A 21,122-nucleotide genomic window follows, 5' to 3' on the forward strand; every position below is an offset into this window, starting at 1 on the left:
AACCAACATAGTTAAAATTACAATTCTTACTTTAACTATAACTTGGTTTTACTTTCATAGTTGTGAGTCAGAACCACTTGCCAACTTTTGACCTTGAAATACCCTTTGTGTTACTACAGATAGAGATATCCTGAGAGCACAATTAAAAGTATGACTTTCATAGGAGGGTTGATGTAGTCCATGTTGGGTTGCTGTGTATACCCCTCTATGAAGGAAACTGTTTAAAGTTTATTTTTTATATGACTTGTAACTGCAGCATGAAAAGAAATTATTTTTCTTCTATCTATGCAGTGTGCTGGGTAAAATCTAAAGCTTTGACTGGTCTGCTCAATGTTTAGATCAAGCTACTCTGAATTTTGCCAAAAATTTTTGATTTGGAGCTTGTTGGGGACAAATTTTCTGAACACAGTAGTTTACACGGTGTCGTAAAATGTCCTTGACAATTCACTTGGCATTCCTCCTTCGCAGTTATTTCTTTTCTCCTCAGGTATAACGTGAGGTGGTTATTTTCTGGGCTGGCCTCAGCACATAAGCTGTTAACTGGACAACTGTGATGCAAATTTAGTGCCTAAAAGAGCAGGGCACAAAATAAATTTGTTGCGATAGAGTAGTTAATGAAATTACTGTTTCCATCCTATAGCAACTCACAGAAAGGTTTTTACATATGGTACAACAAACTCAGTTGTGCTTAGAGATTGTTTTCGTGTAGGAAATACTTGCTGGGCTTCATCTTTGTATAGCAATGACCCAACAGGTGCTTCAGTGGCTTTGGGCTTAGAGGGATTTTTGTGTATTGGCATGTTGTATAACATTACACATTACTAGATCAGATAGATTTGTGCTTGAAGAGTAAAATTTCTGAAGCTTTTTCACTGTCTTTTTGCCATAATAGTTTCAAATTGCTATTGCTGTGACAAAAATGCATTAAAATGGATACTATATTCTTGCCTCTTTTATTCTCCACAGCAATGGAATTTCATGAAAACCTGCACAATATAGGAGCAAGAGAAGGCTTAAAAGAAAGAAAACTGCAAAAATCAGTTGAAAGTTTTACATGGAACATTACAATTTTAAAGGTAATGTGTCTTCCTTTGGTTAGTTACTGTATTTTTCTGTTCAAAACAGAAAATATTCTAATACTGATATTCTAATATTGTTACTGATCATTACTCTGTGTCACAGTTCAGCTGGATTCATTCACTTCTATAACCATAGTCATTTAAGTTATTATAACCTGAAACACACCAGACTCTCAATGTGAATTTTTCTTCTCTTCTGTTGTTGTGGAAGTTTATTTCATTTAATTTGTTTGACATTTTCTTCTTGCAACCTTTTAACACCAACAGGATCCTTGGTAATCTTGAATACCTGAGTGAAACAATGAGTATTGATTTCTGCAAAGTGACTCAGACTGGAAAGAAACCTGTTTTGTGATTTGAAAGGGAGTAAGAGTGTTAAGGTTAATGCAGTTACTGAAAAACAAAAGGGACGCTGTTACTACTGCAGTCAGTGATGAATAGTGATTAATGGTAGAAACAAATTATATTCATAATCCAGTCTGGAATAAGTTGAGTGTATATGAGCTGGAGATTCTCTTTACATTTGGTTGAGCACATTTGTTTACATTTTGACAAAAGAGTAAATGATGAAGTATAAAAAAAAGCTTTCAGCCCGAGACCCTCAGGAAACTAGAATGTGGAACAGTTCAGGTTTCTTGTTGCTGGTCTTTCATCTCAGCAGAGTAAAACAAAATTTATAGAGATAGCAAAACTGCCTCCCTTAATTTATTCCCTTGACACTATTCTTCTAGCCCAATTACTCAAGTTTTGTGTTTACATCCACTAATGAGTTCTTCTCTCCCACTCAATCAAATATTTCATCACTACATTAAACTATAAAGTCTGTTTTAATTATAAAGAAAATTATTTTTTATTTTTAGTTCTTCTTAAAAATACAATTCCCTATCACCGCTTCTTACAGTGAACTACTTCAGAAAAGCGCAGTAATACACATGTATTTATGCATCTTTCTGTACTGGTGTCAATTGTTAAGCTTTTCGTGATGTTACTCTGTCCCCCTTGTGTTATAGTACACAAATCCAATGCTGAGGAGAGAAGGGGGAGAAACTTGCTACAGCATGGATATTAATACATTCTGAAAATATGAATACAGGTTCTTCTTATAGGTAAAGGACCAGACTATCACATTTTCTTTATTAGAATGGAGTTTCCTGAAGACATATTATGGGATGTGTCACGTACCAGTCCTGTGCTTCTGAGGAGATAGAGAGGAGTCAGTACAGTGGGTTTGGGCTAATGTCAAAAAAATAAGTTCTTATCCCGTCCTTTCTGTCAAAGGTGTCAGATACCAGCTTGGATAGGCAAATCTATTTTAATACTCCCTGAAACAGCAGTACCTTTGCTTCATCTCTGCTTTCCATTCAGAACATACGGGATGGTGGAGGGGAGGTTTGCAGTTGGTGAGCGACTGAAATGTGAAGTCGTGATTTCTGTGTTAGCCAGGAATTGGAGAAGCCACATGGTAGATCTGGCTCTTCAGAGCACTGAAAGGCTTATGTGCATGTCCTTAGGATTAACGTAATTATGAAGTTAGAAGGCCTTCCTTTTGAAGAGATTATTGAGAAAATCTGTTTAACATTGACTTGGGGGTTTTTTCTACTCAGAGATTAAGATCCTTTCTATAGGAAGGTACAATCTGTCCCATAATGAATATTTTGTTTTAAAAAATCGGTGAGATGTTTAATCAGCCTCTTGTTGAAACTTAGCAGGAGGCGTTACAGAAACTTCTGGTATGTTGTTACATCTTAAAAGTTATTTACAGCTATTACAGTTCAGATGGGCATCTGCTAAGTGCTGTTGCTCACATTTAGATGTACAAAAAGTTAGAGGCTGATGTGTCTGAAGTGACACATAGAGGTTTTTCACTCCAAACTCTTAACTATGAGCTGCAAGCATAACTTCTCTTGTATCATATAACTAAGTAGAAGTTGATCAGTTTCCAAGACACTATTCTTTCTCTCTGGAGAAAAGACCTGCAATCATAATTTTAATCTATGTTTTACTCCTTCCATGTTTCCAGTTCTCTGAAAACTATGAAAGAACAGGTATGGAAAGTGAATATCCACATTTTTTGGAGTAGAAATTGAGGCTGACAATCTGAGTCACTTTAAGAAGAATTTCTTTTATCTGTTGAATTCCCTACTTGCTTCAGATTAAATTCCTTCTCAAATAGCACAAAAATAAAAGCCTTTCTATTCAGTGGCTCCAAATTTTGCTGTCCAACAAGCAAGACAGTTGAGCAAACAACACACTGAAGGCAGTGCAGTGCTTAGGTGGACTTTTTTTTCTTCTTGTAGTTAGGAAAAGTATTTTGCATGGATTCTTGGCTATGGTTCAGGAGTTGCTGTGTGGCTCTGAACAGCATTACTAAATAATTCTGCATGAGCACCATTCTCAGCTCCCTCACAGAGGAATCATGGAATGCTCACATGGTGTGGCTAATGTATTTTCCAAACCAATTAAGCTGCATTTTACCCTCAAGATACTTATTGATCTTTTTTTTTCAATTGGGACATTTTGACTACAGTTGATGCAATGGAAAGTTTGATAAAATAACAAAATTGACAGCTTAATTCTAGGGGAACTCATTCTTTAGAACACCTGACATAGCTATTAAATATCTGTGTGTTTGCACGCACATGCATTACAGTTACTGTTTTAAAGGTTTTAATTTTTCTTAATTTGAAACCATGTGGCCAAGTTTATTATTAGTAGAGTATGTTTGAGTTCAGCTGAAATATCTCCATCCAATTTGTATATGTGCATATGCACACATGCCCATTCTTATTCACTCCATATATGTACATAGAGATTTGTTTAACTTCAAAACATCACTTAGAGTAAATATAGTCTGCTTTACTGAACTTTGTTGCCTGAGAGGTTTAGAGATTGTACAGTGTTAGAATATTCATCTCTTTCAAATATGCAGTTTGCAAGATCATTTGGTAGTAATTTATTGTTATTACTGAGACTGATAGCATTCATATTTTCTAAACATAGATAATCACATTTTCTGCCAGAAAGTACGCAGTTAAAGAAAGAAAATTACTCCAACTGCTGTTGCAGCAGAGTCCTACAAATAACCTATTGTAAAAATTTATGGACTTGTGTGGCATAGCAAAACTTTGAGGAAAAACCCTCTATAGGCTCAGAATTTGAGATGCCCATAGGAAGAACATAACAGCATCTGTAAATCAGTCTTTGCAAAAAAGTGCTGTTCTAAACACAAAGAGAGAGTTCAATGGAAGTACTCAGAATGAAAGTGGGACTCCTAAGTTGGGCATTTGTTAGATGTTCTTTTTTGGCTATGAGTTTTTAGACAAGTCACATTAGACAACATAAATTACTTTCTCTTGAAAGAAATCCCAAGGCATGCAGTTCATGACATCTGTTATCTCTGTAATGACATTGGTTCTGCACACACACTATTTTTAAAAACGTATTTATAAATGGAACATTCAAGGAACTTACAGGACTGCAACTTCTTACATTTTTTTTAAATCATCTGAATTTTTTCAACCAAATCTCCAAGTGGATTCAGGCAGCCACGAAGCACTCATAAAGCCTCTGATAGCTGCTGCCTAGTCCTGTAGGTCCTTGGAGGATTTCCCACAACCCAGTTCTATTTAAATATCTGAAGCTACTAGTCTCTTGAAGTTGCTGGACTGATGGGATTTTGACTCCTAACTAAAGCTTTATTTAAAAGTTAGGCAGTTTTAATTCCTTTATGTCCTCATTTCAAAACTGCACTCAGAGCATGTCAGTTGGACATGGAACACTGTAGTATATCATAGAAACATAGAATCATAGAATGACTTGGATTGGAAGGGACTTTAAAGTTCATCTATCTAGTTCCAACCCCTCTGCCCTGGGCAGGAACACCTTCCGCTAGACCAGGTTGCTCAAAGAAATGTCCCATTGTACCAAGCAGCCACTGCTCAGAGGAACACTTGGAGAAAGGTGTATGGGCTTCTTAGATTTCCTGATAAGAGCTTTGGGGTTCCAGAACCTGAGCTAAAGCCCAGTTGTTAATGATAGAGTTTCTTGGGATTTTTTGGGGGAAAGGGTGTTCATGCAGTTATTTCAAATGTCGTCTCTACAGTTTTACTTTCATGTTCCCACACCCAGTGAAGAACCAGTTAAGCAAAAATCATGAGTGAATACATAACAGCTTATAAAGATAGCTGTACTGAGACATTCCAGTCGATCCTTATATCCAATTGACTCTGAAGTCATACCTCATTTCATAGGTATGAGAACTAATAGGAATGATTTTGGTTTTGTTTTTAGTTACCTTTAAGGAGCTATGATATAAAAACACTACCTCTTACCCAAAAGTTCCAAAACAAAATGTTTTTAATAATGATTTTAAAAAAAATCAAACCAGACTAGTTGACACAGGCATATTGGGACAGAGTGGTATGAAGGATATTGAATTGGATTTTCACAGTAATCCATATCCTTTATTGTTCTTGCTTATAAAAAGGTTTTAACTGAATATCAGTTTTGTTCTTTGATCTTTTTTAAGGTCTTTTTCATGTCTGCCTAAAAACCAACTTGCTGCTTGATTCTTCCTTCTGAAGCTTGCAAACATCAATACATGAAGTAGATGGTGTTGAAGTGATGTAGTGCTCAGTTGTGTTAGTGAATTTTAACCACGGTGAAGGAAAGGGAGCAGTGATTGTCGTTTGCTGCAGTGAGGAGAGTGCTCTGTACTTGTGATGTGCAAGGCCTAGGTCGGTCCCACTCCCGGGTGGGAATTACCACAAACTACCTGTTAACCACAGTGCTGGGAGTAAATTCAAGTTTTGAGGGGTGTTTGCCAGACAACACAAGGGCTAAATTAATTTACCTTTTGACTTAATCTGAGATGAAAGCCTGACAAAGACAACTCTACCACATAGTGAGAAACATATGGGTTTGGTTCTGCAGCTGCTCCAGATTCCAGCATTGAATTCTCTGCACGAACTAGCTTTGTTTCTTTGAATGTGGGTTTTTTGGTACTCCCTTAAGATAAAGTCTGAGCTGTTGGTAAGTTTCTTTATTGACTTTACAATATGCATTTTATCACAGCAAGTTGCTACAGTCACTTGGGACTGATAAGAAGGTGAGTAGTCTACTACTCTGAGGTGAGTAGTCGACTACTCTGAGTAGTCCATAGGTCTGAGAGGTTGCTGTGTTCCAGTTTGTAGTCAACTGACATTGCTATTAACTTACCTTTTGACTCAATGGCACCTACTGTGAAAATCAGGATGCATAGAATATAAAGAATTGAAACTGGATCTTGACAGCCCTTGGACAAGAGACATTTGATACATAACTAGAAGAAAGGTCTTTGAGTTCATTCAAGTGCATAGAGGCAAATTTTTCAGATTTGGATGACTTTTTAACTTTTCTGCCTTTCAGAAGTATTGTATTACTTTTTACAGTGTTCACTGCGAGTACAACTTGAATTTTTAAGATGCATGCTGTTTTCTTTCCCCAGCATATGGCTTCATGATGGTATATCAACAGAACTAGGCACTTCGTAACAATTGCACAGACCTCTCTCACTTGAGCTTGTGGCATATTTGGTAGCAGTGGTTGGCTCTTGTTTTATCTTGAGATCAAGACATACCAGCAGATAATGACAACACAGTTGGTTTGTTTCACAAACACCTGGTCTAAACTTGATATCACTTGGCTGAATGTGTTTAGTCTGATCACTTCTTCTGCAGTAATACAGCCCTTTATCCCAAATTCTCTTTTGTCTACAAAGTTCTTGTTCCCTGGTCAGTATTGTCTGGGCACTCACAGTTCCCTGCTGAAAATCCAGCCACTCCTTCTAACTCTTGAATTCCTCCTCTTCTCGCCTCCCTCCTCTATTCTGTTCCCAGTTGGTGCCTAATTCTCTCTTCTGTCAGTTTTCCCCATTGCTTTCCAGTTCATATTGCTCTCTCCTCACCACCGCTAGAGATCCTTCTTGATAAGCGTTACTTTTCATTTTCTCATCACCTTACTTGATTATATTCTGCAGTCTTCTCCCTGCTCTATGTTTTTGTTTGTTTTTCTTTGTCACCAGCTTTTATTCTCATTACCAAGCTCTCTCACTTTTTTTGAGTTGTTAGTCCTTCAGCTTATCTATAATTTTTAGGCTTCTTTCAACATGATGGATTTTGTCAATCTGTTTTCTTTCTGTATTCTAACCCCAAATGTTGTCTCAGTCTTTCTCTGCACACCTGTGAGATCCAAATTCAGTGCTGTTGCACTATGTGTTTCACAGTCTCTTCTTTCAGCAAGATCTGGTACCTACTTTGTATACTGCAGTCCAACTTTCCTTTCTGCAGTCCTAGGCTTCTTGCCAGGTCAGTCCCAGAGATCACTCTTGCCCCCTCCTTCTCTCCATCCACCTTCTCTCCAGAGTCTCAGGCTCTTCCTTCCCCTCCTCTAGTCTGGCTTTTGGACTGCCTGCGCTGGCAACCCAGTGTTGGTGGCTTGAAGAAGCCATCCAGGAAAAAACCAACTTTTTTCCTAGTGCACATTCATTATTCTGTGGGAATGGAATACGTATTGTCTTGCCACATTGTTCTGTGTGTGCTGTGTCAAGAGATGAAGGATCATCAAAAATGGAAACCTAAGTGATTGTACTAACCACATTCAAAATCTGATTTTTGTTCATTAAAAGTTCATAACTTGGATCCACTACTATGTGTCCTTGAAGTCATTTGAATTACAAGTCCCTACCCCAAGTGAGAGTAGGGAAGGAAGTACAGAAGATTGTTAAAAAAGTTCTGATGGCATTTTTCTGTCTTTATTCTTGGAGCTGAATGAACCATATGGATGAGGTTAAAGAATAACACTAAACAGAAATAATAATAAAAACTGCTAATGGCAAGAATCCTGGATAGAAAGTATCAGCTTAAGTAGTTCAAATTTGGCAAGCATATAAGTAACTGAAAGCAGGGGGGTTTAAATTGAGAAGTTTTGGGCAGCCTTATTAATAGACTGTTTGCTAGCAGCTCTGCCTATAATAAACAACTTGATTAAAGTTCCAGAACTATATTCTACTAATCCATGTAAAATAGAACTTGGGCTAGAAACAGATGCACGCCAGATATGACTCATTTAGAGTGCTGGAGTGTTTTAAATTAGCTTTTAGTCGTTTGTCAGTTTGGAAAAAAGTTATTTTTTTTAAAAAGTGCCTTGGTTTTTTTTTAGAAGAAAATATTACTGAAGCATGTGCTGGGATTGATGAACTCCTAGATTTTTTTCCTCTCTAGTGATAAGAAGAGAAGACTTTGGCTATTATAGTCTTGGGTAAGGGAAGGGGGGGCATTATTTCTTTGAAGGAAGCACTATTTGTTTTCAATTTGTGTGCCTCAGATGCATAGTTCTATGTACTTCATAGGATAGTATTTATGTTCTGAGTTGCTAAAGAAGCATCAGAAGTATCACACCATGAATACACACATGTTTTTGACTGCCGTTCTATCTCTCCTCCTTTATTTTTAAAATCAAGATGTAAAGATGCATTTCAAACTTATTTGGCAGAGAAGGAGGGCCAACATATCTCTAGAAGAGACATTAGCATCTCTTCAAGAGAAGTATCTGTCAGGAGCCAGAATTTACACAGGACAGACAGGCAAGAGTATCCCAATTACAGGAGAAGGTGCAGTCAGTGTTCATACCTTATTGGACATTAGAGGTACTGGCAGTCTCAAGGAACTACAATCCCCAGTATTTTTGTTTGTTCGTTTGTTTGTGTGTGTGTGTTTCTCCCCTTCAGGTATTTTTGAAGCATTGTTGACTTTCTTGTAGGCTGTGGAGCTTACAAGAGTGGAGTTCTCCTTTGGGAGCACAGACAGAGCACAATCATTTTGGCCCATGCAGACTTTCTGCACATTTTTGAACTTTCCTGTGCCCCACAGTAAGCTCACCATGTGCTACAGCCGTGCTCATTCCCTGCCTATGGGCAGGGTAGGCAGATCCAGCGGTGCTGTTGCTGTCAGAGGGCTGTAATGGATACGAAGAGGTGCAGTACTGTAGAACAGAGCCAAATCACCTCAGTGTGGGGCAATTTCTCTTACAACTTTACTTATAATTTAATTGATATAAGGAGGAAGAGTGATGTGGCGCTTAAGGATGTGGTTTAGCGGCGGACTTGGCAGTGTTATGTTAATGGTTGGAATCGATGTTCTTAAAGATCTTTTCCAACCTAAATGATTCTATGATTCTAAAGAGGGATAGTGATAGGAGACTGCAGGCAACTGAACTGCAGACAACTCTGTGAAGATTTTGTCATCACTGTCCTTTTTGTGTGTTGCTCACAACCTGTATTTTCATATTTCATTCATTGACAAGCATTGGTCCTTTACCATCCTACCACAGAATGAATCAGATTGCTAGGAAAAAAAAAATCTCTAAGAATGAAAAAAACAGAAAAGCTTTAAATGGCTCCCTGAAGTATAAGGTCAACCTTTATTTTCTTTATGCAGAAACATTTATAGTGACCACGGATTAAAAGTATGGCATAAATTACTTTCTTGAAAACTGTTAGGCAGAAATTACCCCCGTCGTGCTGTTGATGCTACTGGTGGGCTTCAGAGAAAGCAAAGAGCTTGATTCTTACTAACATCAAATACTCTAATTTTGAGGGGGTTCTGTTTGGTTTGTGTAGGTTTTTTTCTTTATTTTGTTTTTTTTTTTGGTTGATTGGTTTGTTGTTTGTTTGTTTGTTTGTTTTTTGAGAAGGGCAACTATAATTTTAACGTAAAACAAACAGAAGGGTCAAAAAGAAGGAAATCCTAGTATCGACTGTGTATTCCAACTCCATTTTGTTTCTTACAGGGACAAGCTGATCTTCTCAAATATGCTAAAAATGAAGCACTGGAGAATCTGAAACAAATCCATTATGCCACTCTTTCGTGTGGACTCAATAAGCGAGGCACTGAAAATGCAGAAATCTCAAAGCCTCGTCGAAGTCTGGAGGTCATACCTGAAAAAGCAGGTGATGAAAATGGAGAATGAGAGAAGGCTCTTCTCGTAATTTTGGAGTTTATAACTCTGTGACCAATTGTAGCTGCATAGGACATTTGCTTTGCACTTACTGTTGGAAAATATTTGGGATTTTTAAAGCACAACTGGAGAAGCTAATTACAATCTGTTGAAACTGTGAATGTATGTAGCAACTCTGCTTGTGAAGGCAATGACATTATGTAACATGGAAATTACATTATTGGCCTAAATATAACAAATATATGTAAAAGATACTGTAATTCAGTAATTGTGTGCTGAAAAGTTCATTGTAGTGCCATTGGGAAATGAACATTTTTAAAATGAGATGTAATTAGCAGGAAATCAGTTGACAGAATTTGACAAGATGCCTTGATTTTCAAACTAATTCGATGCACAGGTAGTTTCTTTCTTTGCACAATTTGTTAATTGTGCTATTGAGATGTACTATTCTTTTGAAAATCAGGTCCAAGAAAGTGGAATCCACGTTTCACACTATATGTGATTCAGCCGCTCAGATATTTGGGTTTGAGGTGATATTGATTTTATTGTTGAGCCATAAATGAAAATGAGAATGTAATTAGACAGTGATCACTGACTTCAGTGCACTATTGGAGAGCCATTATGTAAAAGGAAAATGTGCAATCAATCTGATAGCCTATGTCAGAAGAAGATACATACCTATTTTGCCTAAGATCTTCTGCAAATGTGTGTAGATAATGTGACCAAATTGCAAGTAAAATGATGTAAATAGTTTTTCATTTTGTGAAGTGAAGTGCTCATATTAAAAAGAGTTTTATGAGATTGCTCTCAAACAAGTAAAGCTTTTAACTAAATTTTAACTTTTTTATTTTTTGAGTATTTTCTTCCTTACAGAATAGATGATATCTCTATAAGCAGGTTTGTCAAAAAAATAAATCAATTGCTGGTTCTGTTTTGGTTTTCTGAAAACATTAGATAAAGATATTGTAGCTGATATGCTCATTGTAAAATGACTATACCAACTTAGAGTGTTCTCTTCCTGTTTCTGATTTAACAATAAAATGGACTATATAATTACAGAAGCTAATAAATTTGAAGAAAAACAAGCAAAATCTTACAGAGATGAAAATGCAGTTTTTGTTCAGTTATGGGGGAAAAAAGGGGAAGATGGTGATGTCTATTTAAAAGCATTTTTTTAATTAGAGGTCTTCAAGACATGCATTCTACATGGATTTTTTTTCTTTTTTTAACCAGTTCAAGATGCTCTTTCTGCATTGAGACTGTAATGAACATATACATATGTATAACATCCTGTAAAAGTCAATAGAGCTCTGAACAAGAACATTGCTATACTTGCACTTCATCTGAATTCTTAGAGACTTAATTTATTTTCTAGTTATTATAAAATTAAAGCAGGGACAGGATGGGATGAAAACAGTTTGCGCAGTAAATGTCACATCTTGAGCCTGCACTTTTAAATGTCAAACTGTATGGGTTAGGAGCAGTTTTAGAAGGTGCTAAGCTCTTTCAGTGTCTAGTTACAGATTGTGTGCCTTAACATTATGATCTTGCCAGGAGCAAGTTCTATTCTGTGTTGTACAAAATGAAACATTTAGCCTGTGGTAAACACCTGCAGGTATTGCTTTTTAGGCAGTCCTTCTCTGTGTTTGCTGCTGGAAGTCTTCTGATTGAACCTGAAGTTGATGGGAAGCAACATGAAACTCACGATTGCTAACTGTATTCTGAGCTGATGTGAAATTAGTCTTCTGGAGCCAAATCTATCACAGCTAAATCTGATTTATCTACAGAAAAATAACTGTGTTACATCAAGGTTCATCCTTGCCATAAATATACAGTCAGTTTCAGTTCATCAGAAAGCCCAAAACCTAGGCTGTTGGAATTTTAGTTCTGACTTTTAGTTCTAATTGAAAGATGGAGACTGTGGAAAAATGTCATCACAATTAGCATTATGCTTCAAAGAGGCCTAAAAGCCAGTAAGGTTCCATTTGCAGGCCTGCCCTACCACTGTTTGCATGGCATTTAAGGAATGAAATAATTTATATCACAAATTAACCATTTCTGTAGAGTCTCTTCCTCCAACCAGGTTATCAGAAACAATGCTTGGGTATTCTTAGCATTTATGTATTTCTCTTTAGCACACTACAACCTGAAAAGAGGTGAGGGAACACTGAAAGCATTCGACACAGTTTGGTGCTTTTTTTCTTGGTTTTAAGGGAAAAAATAATTAAGTGAAAAATGAGTATCACATACACTAGGTCTGAGATATTTTGTGTGTTCAACTCTACAATATATGTAACTCTGCTTACTCTGATCCCATTCTATCTTGTTAGAATAACAATTGATACATAGTTTTGCTTTAAAAAAATTAAAATTCATCCATTTAGCTAAGTGACCATTTAAATATGTTGGGATTTGAGTGTAGTGCTGATTCCTTAAAATGGAGGTCAATTTCATGCATTATTGATGCTCAGTCAAAATCTGTGTGTACCATAAAGTCTTAAAATGAGCTGAGTCAAGCAGATAGTCTGAAAGGTGGTGATGTGCGGCTAAAAATCCTTCAGGGAGTTTACATGTTGCATGTAAAAGAGTTCAGGGTAAACACCTGCAAGCAAAGTATCTGGCTCTATTGTTAACCTAGTGATGATAATTTCAAACCCAGATGTATTAGTATATTTTTCTCAGTTGTATTTTCTTAAAGCATTCTTCGCATCCATATTATCAGTCCATTTTTTTTACAATGTTTATTTTAGGTTATGTAGAAAGAAGCACGCAATATCCGGTGAAGTATTCCAAATAACATTATTCACAGGTTGACTTTACAGTTTTTCAAGGCCTTTATTTTTTTAAATAAACTGTAATACAGTTTAACTGTTTACGTAGTTTTTAACTATGGAGGATGGAGGCAAAATACAAGTGACTATTTATCTGAATGCCTTTTTTGCTTTCGTTTGGCTCCAATAAACAGTGAGTGAGTATGGGTATGCGTAGAGACCTAAGTCAGCATATTGCTTAATTTAAAAGAAAATGCTGTTTGGGAAAGGAAAAGTTCACATACAGATTAACCATGTAGACAATTCTTTTTTTAAACATGAGGAAAAGGAGGAACACTGCCTGTTTAAAAAAGGAGCATCTCTAAAACGTCATCTGTGTTCTTCCTGCCTAAACTTCGCTCCTCATTGGTTTTGCGTGGTGTGGTACACAGCAACCATTGGATATTTACTCACAGAGCCCAGGACCGTGCCTTCCATCCTCTGAACACACCCACCAACTATAGAGGACAACTCTGTTCTCTAGGAATTCCTCCAGCAGCAGTTACTGAGGGGCACTTCTGAGTCTGTTGATGCCACCAAAACAGCAAAAGCCTTCAAAGCAGAGCTGGGGATCATTCTCTACTGGGGGCAAAGCTCTACTGATGAAACTTTGTGCTGTCAATGGTAGTCTTCACTCAAGTCAGTAGGATTGAGATTGAAGTGCAGTGTTGCAAAATTTCCCCTTTATCTCAGGTCCTTTTTTCTTTACCTTCTCTTCACACTCTTACATTGATGCTACAAAGACTTCTAGAATGGTGCCCTGCACAGTTTCACAAGTAGGCATGGTGAAAGATGCTACATGAGTCAACCTTTTTTTCATCTACTTTGTACAACATAGGAATATTTTTACAAGGTTCCGTGGCTGGTTACTGTATTCACTTTTTCCTGTTTTGAAGTTGAAGCATCAGAGAGAGATGATTCAGAGTTGCCAGCATGAAAAATGGAAGTGAGTTCCAAAAATTTTAACACTGGTCTGCTAATCAAATAAAATATGCTGAAAGGAACCAATCCTTCACTCTTGCAGTACTTGAGTATCCCTTCCATTTGTTTGATTTCCTAGTTTTCCATTGCATGGATGTTTTAAGTAATGCTGATTTCTTCTTGCTATATGCAGTGTTTTTTGCACATATCAAGGAAACTCCTGTGCACAGTGTAATAATCTTGCATTAAGGCTTGGCCTACCTAGGTTTGCACTTCTGTTAATTGAAGGTTAAAAATTAATATAGAGTGTTATTTGCAAGACGGGATCATACAGCCATATTCATGGCATAGTATGCTCTTGCAATGGCATGTTCTTCACTGTGAAGTCATTTTATCCCTATATAGCTAACAGTCAGAGTGCTGCTGCCACAGGATGACTAGCCCATGGGGTTTTGATACTATGAACAAAATTCTGAAAGTGGTGACAATCACTAGCTAGCTTTTTTTGACTGTAATGGGTGTAGGACTTCACCACAATTTTGTCTTTTTCTATTCGCACCTACTCACTGTGACCAAGCTTTCTAAATGGAGTATTTAACAACTCGGTTTAAAGATTAATAGATTTGCATGTATCCTATAATGACCTTCAGTCTTTTGAATTCCAGTAAACACTTAAATCAAACCCTCCACAGTTCTTAGCACTCCCTAATTCCTTTTGCTCTCCGTTATGAAAGCAACTGTGGGACAGATCAGTCTGATAATTTTTGAAACTAACTCATGTGATGTTCTTTATTCATTGCAACTTATTTGTTCTCAGTAACAAAAAGGCAGTAAAACTCTTGAGGTTTTCTAGTTGTTTTTGTTTCTGGATGCTATTAAACTTCCCTTCCTGACTCATCACCTCTGTTCTCTGAGTGGCTGTGGAAAGACAGGACAGCATAAAGCTCAGCAGAAAGATTAGAAACAGGACTTCGTATACAAGAGCAACAACAAGTCGTCACAGGCTTTGGGGAACATGCATTGTAGTCAACCAAGTTGGAAAGGCACTTAAGGACTGAAATGCAGCAGTGAGAAGGAGAAAGACAAGCAAAATTGGATGTAAAAAAAAAAATTAGCCCAGGAGTATAGGTAACCAGAGGATGGTGTGGTCCCAGTGCCATCCTACTGGATCCCTAATGCTTCCCATTGGTTACTGGTACTTTGGAACAAAAGATAACGTCTCTTTCCTCTACAATATCATCTGGCGTGGCAAAGAGAACAGTGATGCTGGGAGAGTGGTCACGTACAAATGCTGAACTCTTAATTTCTCTTTTTGGGCCCAGCTGCATATGCTGCTTTGGCCTTCATACCTTTGCCACTTGAACTCCTAGGACTTTCCCCCTTAGTGCCACTTTGGCACACCAGAGTTGAGAGGAAGGAGGGGGTGTATGTGTGATCAGGAGGAGAGCATTTGAGAGGCAGTGTTGGAGGGTGATATGAAAGGAGGCAGCTTGAGCTGGAGTGGGCGTAGCACAACCAAATAGTGATTCATCTGTCATGAACCTCTCCTGTTTGTCAAGAGCAATTCAGCCTCACTAAGCCACCTGCAGTCTGTAGAAGAGCTTTCTGAATGAGCTTGGATGTTTTATTAGTAATCTGTTTTCCATGGAGATGAATGTGGAGGAGCAGAGAGTTTTCTCGGCTGGATGCAGCGCTGGCCTGTGCATTGGTGACTGTCTGGGAGAAGAAAGCAGCAGGGCCAGGAAACAGAGCGCAGGAACTCAAAGGCCTGGGCTTTGTTCTCTGGCCCTCAGCTTCCTCCATCAATAAATGGGAGGAAGTGACACCTACCACTTTTTGAAGTAGCAGAAGAAACATACTGTGTAATGGCAGAAAAAAAATAACCCCTGCAGAAGGTGGCTAGGAGTGAATAAACTGACATATAAATAAATAGTGCTTCGTGAGAAGGCAGCACTCTGTGAATGCCATGTACATTAGGTTTCACTAGATATTGCTTTACAAAGTGCACTGTTGCCTACATAGTTTTTCAATGGCATGTACTTAGCAGGCATTCTTAAATGTGCTACTGATTGGTGAAGAGGGTATTGAAATAGCAATCCTATCAGTTGATTTTAAACTACAAAATACAAATCCTATCAGTTGATTACAAACTAATCATGTCTGTGTGGGGTCCCAGGTCCTGGGGAGTTTCAATATTTTTACTGTCTATTAAGAGAGTAAAAGAAAAATTTGTTATACTCTATAGACTTTATGCTGTGGCTCACAGCATGAAGCACTTTTATTCTCAGACATTATTTTATGGATCAAAAAAATCCCTCACAGAAATCTTAGAAAAAGCCTTAGGATTCAACTGTCCCTGTTCTGAATTCCAGAACTGATGATAACTACTGTGATTTTGATATGTCCTTAGCCAAATAATAATTAAATTTTTCAAGTATGAATATGTAACAAAATCTTCAAATATCTTTTTATATATTTTACTGGTTCTGATACATTCCCAGGATTACTGGGAAAAGACAATTTCTTTGGATGGAGAAATAAGGATCATGTCTTAGACCAGGCATCTGTAATTGTGGAGATGGGTGGGGAGCTTCCCAGAGGAGTAATAGTTGTCACTGTGTTTCAGAGAGTCCCATGTGTGTGTCAGGGAGCAGACAGCAAGCAGGACTGGAAACAGCATTTCCTGAACATCATTCTCCAGGGTACAGTATTTTGTGCTTACATTTATTGGCACACAGTTTTACAGAACTATACTCTTTACACACTTTACTCTTCACCACCTTTTGTTTTTTTTTTTTAAACCTTGATTCACAATCAGTATTCGAAGTTTATTTGCTTGGAGATTGTTGCATTGATTTGCTAAGTATTTTTCCACCACTCTTTCCAACATGATTTTAGCAGTTAATAGCTCACAAACAGTAAGAGCTAGAATGTGTGAAGAGCACCAGTGATGTCAGCACTGTGACAACATGTGATTCTGGACTGAAAATTTGGTCACTATAGTGTTAGCTCAGGAGGGGGAAGTGGCAGCTGTTACAAGATTAAGGACAGAACTGGTTATAAGAGATAGGATAGAATCAATCCTGGAAGAGCAATCAGCTACTAAATCTAGGTCCTTCCACTCCCCTGTGTCACAACCAAGACTTCTCAGACATGACAGTTCAAGATAAAAACTCAATTTTGTATTAGAGATAATTCTCTGTAAGTGATGATCCGTCAGATGTGATGGAGCACTCTGACAGCATCTCCCCAGAAGAATTCTAGCAAAAGAAAAATGGTATTTTCTACCTACGTTAAATATCTGCCACAGCTCAAAGCCCAGAGGAAAACTACAAGAACAATAATTAAATATGAACAGAGTGTTTGAAGCTAATCAGTGATATGCCTTACCATAGCCACATTACCAAGAGTGAGACTAGGAGTAGGGCCCTGAAAAGATGACGTGCACCTGTACTGATGCAGAGATGCAGAGAACTGATGGGAGCACTATACACTCTAAAATCAATCACCTCCACATTTTTCCTAATCCACATAGAAAAAGACAACCTTGATCCAGTTTCCAAGCAGTGCTGTATTTGTCATGTACTTACTTTCTTGTACAGAAACAAACTGGAAAGATAGTTAATAAATAGCACTGTAATAAGCAATGCTGGAATTGCAGCTTTTTCAAACTGCCTAAGTATATAACATGCAAATGATGTCAATGCAATTCCCCAAAGTGCTAAATCTCTCTGAAAATCAGACCCTCACATTTCAGATTCTGTTCATAGACTATTCATTAGAAGAGCCAGATTAAAATTATCTTATGATCTGTGCTGCAAGTAATAGTACCTATAACACTATAAGAATGGCTATATTTGATATTAAAATGTTACTGTTTCAAATACAGATAAAGTAGGTAAATGGTGAAACACATTAATGAAATAAAAGGCTGCAAAATACTGAAATCCATCCAGGATTTCTCTTTATAGTGGCTAGTAGTCAAAGCCACAGGTTCCATTGAGGCCAACTTTGCAAGCTCAAGAAGAATGCCTTAAAATTAATACAGAATCACAGAGTTCTAATGTGTTGCACTAAATGAAGAATGATTAGATGTCATGCATGAGGGCCCTAAATAATCTCTATTTCATCAAAAATTTGAGAGAACTTTATCTACTGAAACAAGATCTTCTGTTTTCCATAGATATTTCTGGTTTATGTATTTATGCACAACTTATGTATTTATGCACAATATTTATCCATTTATGCACAACTTATGAGGAGCATTATTGTACCATAAACATGTTAAAAACAAGGCTCCCCCCTCCAGCATTAGTGACAGTAGGAAGGACAAGACACAGATTTCAGACCTGTTCAGAACCACATGGTAGCACTGAGTCCGTACTGGGATTCAGAAACCAGGTTGTGTATCCAAAAGAATTTCCCAATTGTGTAGCAGAAGATCCATGAAATACCTGACATCAAGAGAGGTTTAGCTTAGCATGGCTGCTACATAAAGCTGGAGAGCCAATTTGAGAGGCAGGGGACAACAGCAGTGAAAGACACTCAGTTGGGGGCATCCAGGTCTGCTTTCAAACTCCTCATTGTATTTGTCAGCTCAGTGTGAATCTCTGAATCCATTTTTCTTGCTTAGACCTGTGACATTTCTGCTGTTTGCCACGGGCTACCTATAATAGAAAAGTCCCTTCTGAACCTTTCTTCTCACTGTCAGTCAACAGTACGTATCAAGTGGCTTGTACTATCTTCCAGTAGTCTGGAAGGGAGAGTAATAATTCCTGAGTAATCGATGCAGAATAAAAACAAGTGATGTTTGGAAATGCAAAGAACAAGATAAAAAATATTCTTATTTTTATACATAGTGATATTTATATTTATAGTGATTCTATAGGAATATAGTAAAAGAAACAGAAAAGGATGAGAGCTATCCTAATCATCCATCTGCGGTGTGATGTGGCATGTTCATAGCTTAGACTTAACTATGGTTTAGGGAGAGACAGAGCCTAAATGGAACTTTATCGCATTCCAAGTCTTCCCAGCCAAAATCAACAGCTGGAAACAGATAAGAATATGTTGCCAAAATTAGGCAACAGCTATGGCCTGGGTCATTTCTAGCTGTTTCAGACTGAGTATGGAGAAAAAAATGAATCCTTTTGCAGTAATTGGTGCTGCTACTGTACTTATCCCCAATTTTCTGAACTGTCAAGCCTCATTTCTTCTCTTATGTAGATTGACAGTCCTCTCCATAGTAATTCTCATTATGGTTTGAAGGACACCATGGCCTAGTTTTCTGGGGTAAGCACTGAATGAGAGAAACATAGTCTGCTATTACATTGTCCATGGTGTTCTGTAATGCTGATAGTGATAATGGGTTCCTTCTCATACAGTGGCAATTTGCTAGACAGGAGGATTGACAGAGCTGTAATTCATCAGCCACAGGCTTGGGTGTAATAGACTGTGGCAAAGTGGCAAGTGTCCCAGTGTAGATGAACTGAGCTGAAAGAAACAGGGGGATTTCAAAGTTCCTGCCGCTGTTTTCCTGTATTTTGATGCAGCTACAGGATACAGAGGGAGAGGATAGGATGCTGAAGAGAGAGGAGACACTTCCACTAAACCATGCGGTGAAAGGTAGGGTTTTCCCTGTGCTTGTCAGTTGTCCTCTGAAACAATATCCTTCATTGAATTCTATTAATTCTTTACCAATTCAATATGAAAAAGGTTATGTTTCCACCATGCCTCTTGTTCTTTAATTAGATTTCTCTGTTATTGATGCCCTCATAATAAAGGTTATGTTTGAATGGAATTTATACACTTACATGACATTTAAAACTGCACAGTAACAGTGTGTGAAGTCATTGCATGCAAAAGTGCTATTAACTGCATGTCAGCATCCAATAAAGTCTCTGCACATTTAATCCTTTTTTAAGATCTTGAAGCTTATCTGATGTTGTGACATTTTATGGCATTTAAATGTCTCATCAGTAGGACTTTGTTCTTCTCCTCATACACACAACTCTTCTAAGAATGAAAGAGTTCTAACATTGCAAATGAAGCAGGGAAGATGACAAAATAGGATAGATCGCCAGCTATTTCTCAAGTAAATTGTTGTAGTCAGTTGAACTACAAACACAAGCTGAAAGTTTGGACTTTTCCAGTGGTTTGAAGCGTGCTGAGGTGATATGGAGTTGGAAGGATGCTTATGCTGAAAACAAAGTTAAGATTCAAATTCAGCTGGAAGGCCTAAAGGGAAAAAATATAAAACCCTAGTCAAAGATGAATTACCACGTACTGGATGATCAACTATGAAACAGTTCTCAAAAGCTTCAAACTGCCAGCTGGTTTCAGACGCAACATGAGGGGTTTGTAAGATGAAACCTGACACAAGTGAAAACAGACTGAGAAATGTAGTGTGCTTATTTTATTAACTATTTCCCCTGCAGTGCTTCAAAATCTAATGTCACAGCAATGGGCAGGCAGGCAATCAGCCCAACCTCTCACCCCCCTCAGCACAGCAGCTGCCTTTGCATCCAACACACACACGGAGTGACCAAGCAGAGAGCAGGGCAGGACAGTGGTCTGGTCCTTCCCCTTTGGTAACTCAGTAAGGTGGGGATCAGGCACTTTGCAAGTTGTTATTTTCTCACATGCTCCATGTTAGGTGCAAATGCACTCCCCACCAACACAACAGTTTTAGGCTTAATGTTGTCAACAGCCCACCACATGTGTGTGCCCTGTGTTCCACTGGGCCTTGTACGCTCTCAGGTAAGAATGTGATCAACCATGACTGCATCCATCCTGCACTGCACCTTGACCACATAGCCAGACAGCGAGGACTCAGCAAACAAGGAGCTGTTAATAGAAAGGGCAGTGAATCTGAAAGAGTTGCAGCAATGGCTGTCTTTGTTACTTATGTACTTACCTTGGGCTTGCTCTGCCAAGCAGGATGTTGATGCACAGCACTGATGAAGGAAGAGGATTTTGAGTCTTGCTGGAGCATTAGATAGAGAGGGCTGCCCTAACTAAAGGAGCTTCTAATATATAAATCAAAAGACATAACAGCATCACACAGGTATGAGCAGACCTTGTGATGGGTTTGGCACATATCACATGCATCAGAGGCATTTTGAGGTGAAATCCAGTATGGCCTCTTCCTAGTTTCAGTGTCTAAGTCAGCTCATTGCAGAGCTGTGTGTCTCCAGAGACCCATATCAAATGCTCACATTGGGGATGGCTTTACTACTTGTTCTGTTACTGACCCAGGAAAACTCTGAAATCAAAGGGCAATGTCTTGAAAAGAGTGGCCAAGACCCTTCTAAGAAGT

General features: G+C 38.0%; 1 protein-coding gene across 4 annotated transcripts in view; it reads left to right on the plus strand.

Annotated features, from left to right (window-relative positions):
- Positions 1–11,169, plus strand: part of PLCL2 (phospholipase C like 2) — a 99,745-nt gene extending 88,576 nt beyond the window's left edge. For all 4 annotated transcript variants that reach the window (XM_027639480.1, XM_027639483.1, XM_027639482.1 and 1 more), the window contains 2 exons: positions 967–1,076; positions 9,906–11,169. In XM_027639480.1, coding sequence (XP_027495281.1) covers positions 967–1,076; positions 9,906–10,085 — 290 coding nt within the window. In that variant the 3' untranslated portion in view covers positions 10,086–11,169. The remainder of the gene's footprint in view (positions 1–966; positions 1,077–9,905) is intronic.
- Positions 11,170–21,122: the final 9,953 nt, after the last annotated feature.

This window comes from Corapipo altera, unplaced genomic scaffold (genome assembly GCF_003945725.1).
Source record: "Corapipo altera isolate COAL_440 unplaced genomic scaffold, ASM394572v1 44, whole genome shotgun sequence".
NCBI classification, from domain to species: Eukaryota; Metazoa; Chordata; class Aves; order Passeriformes; family Pipridae; genus Corapipo; species Corapipo altera.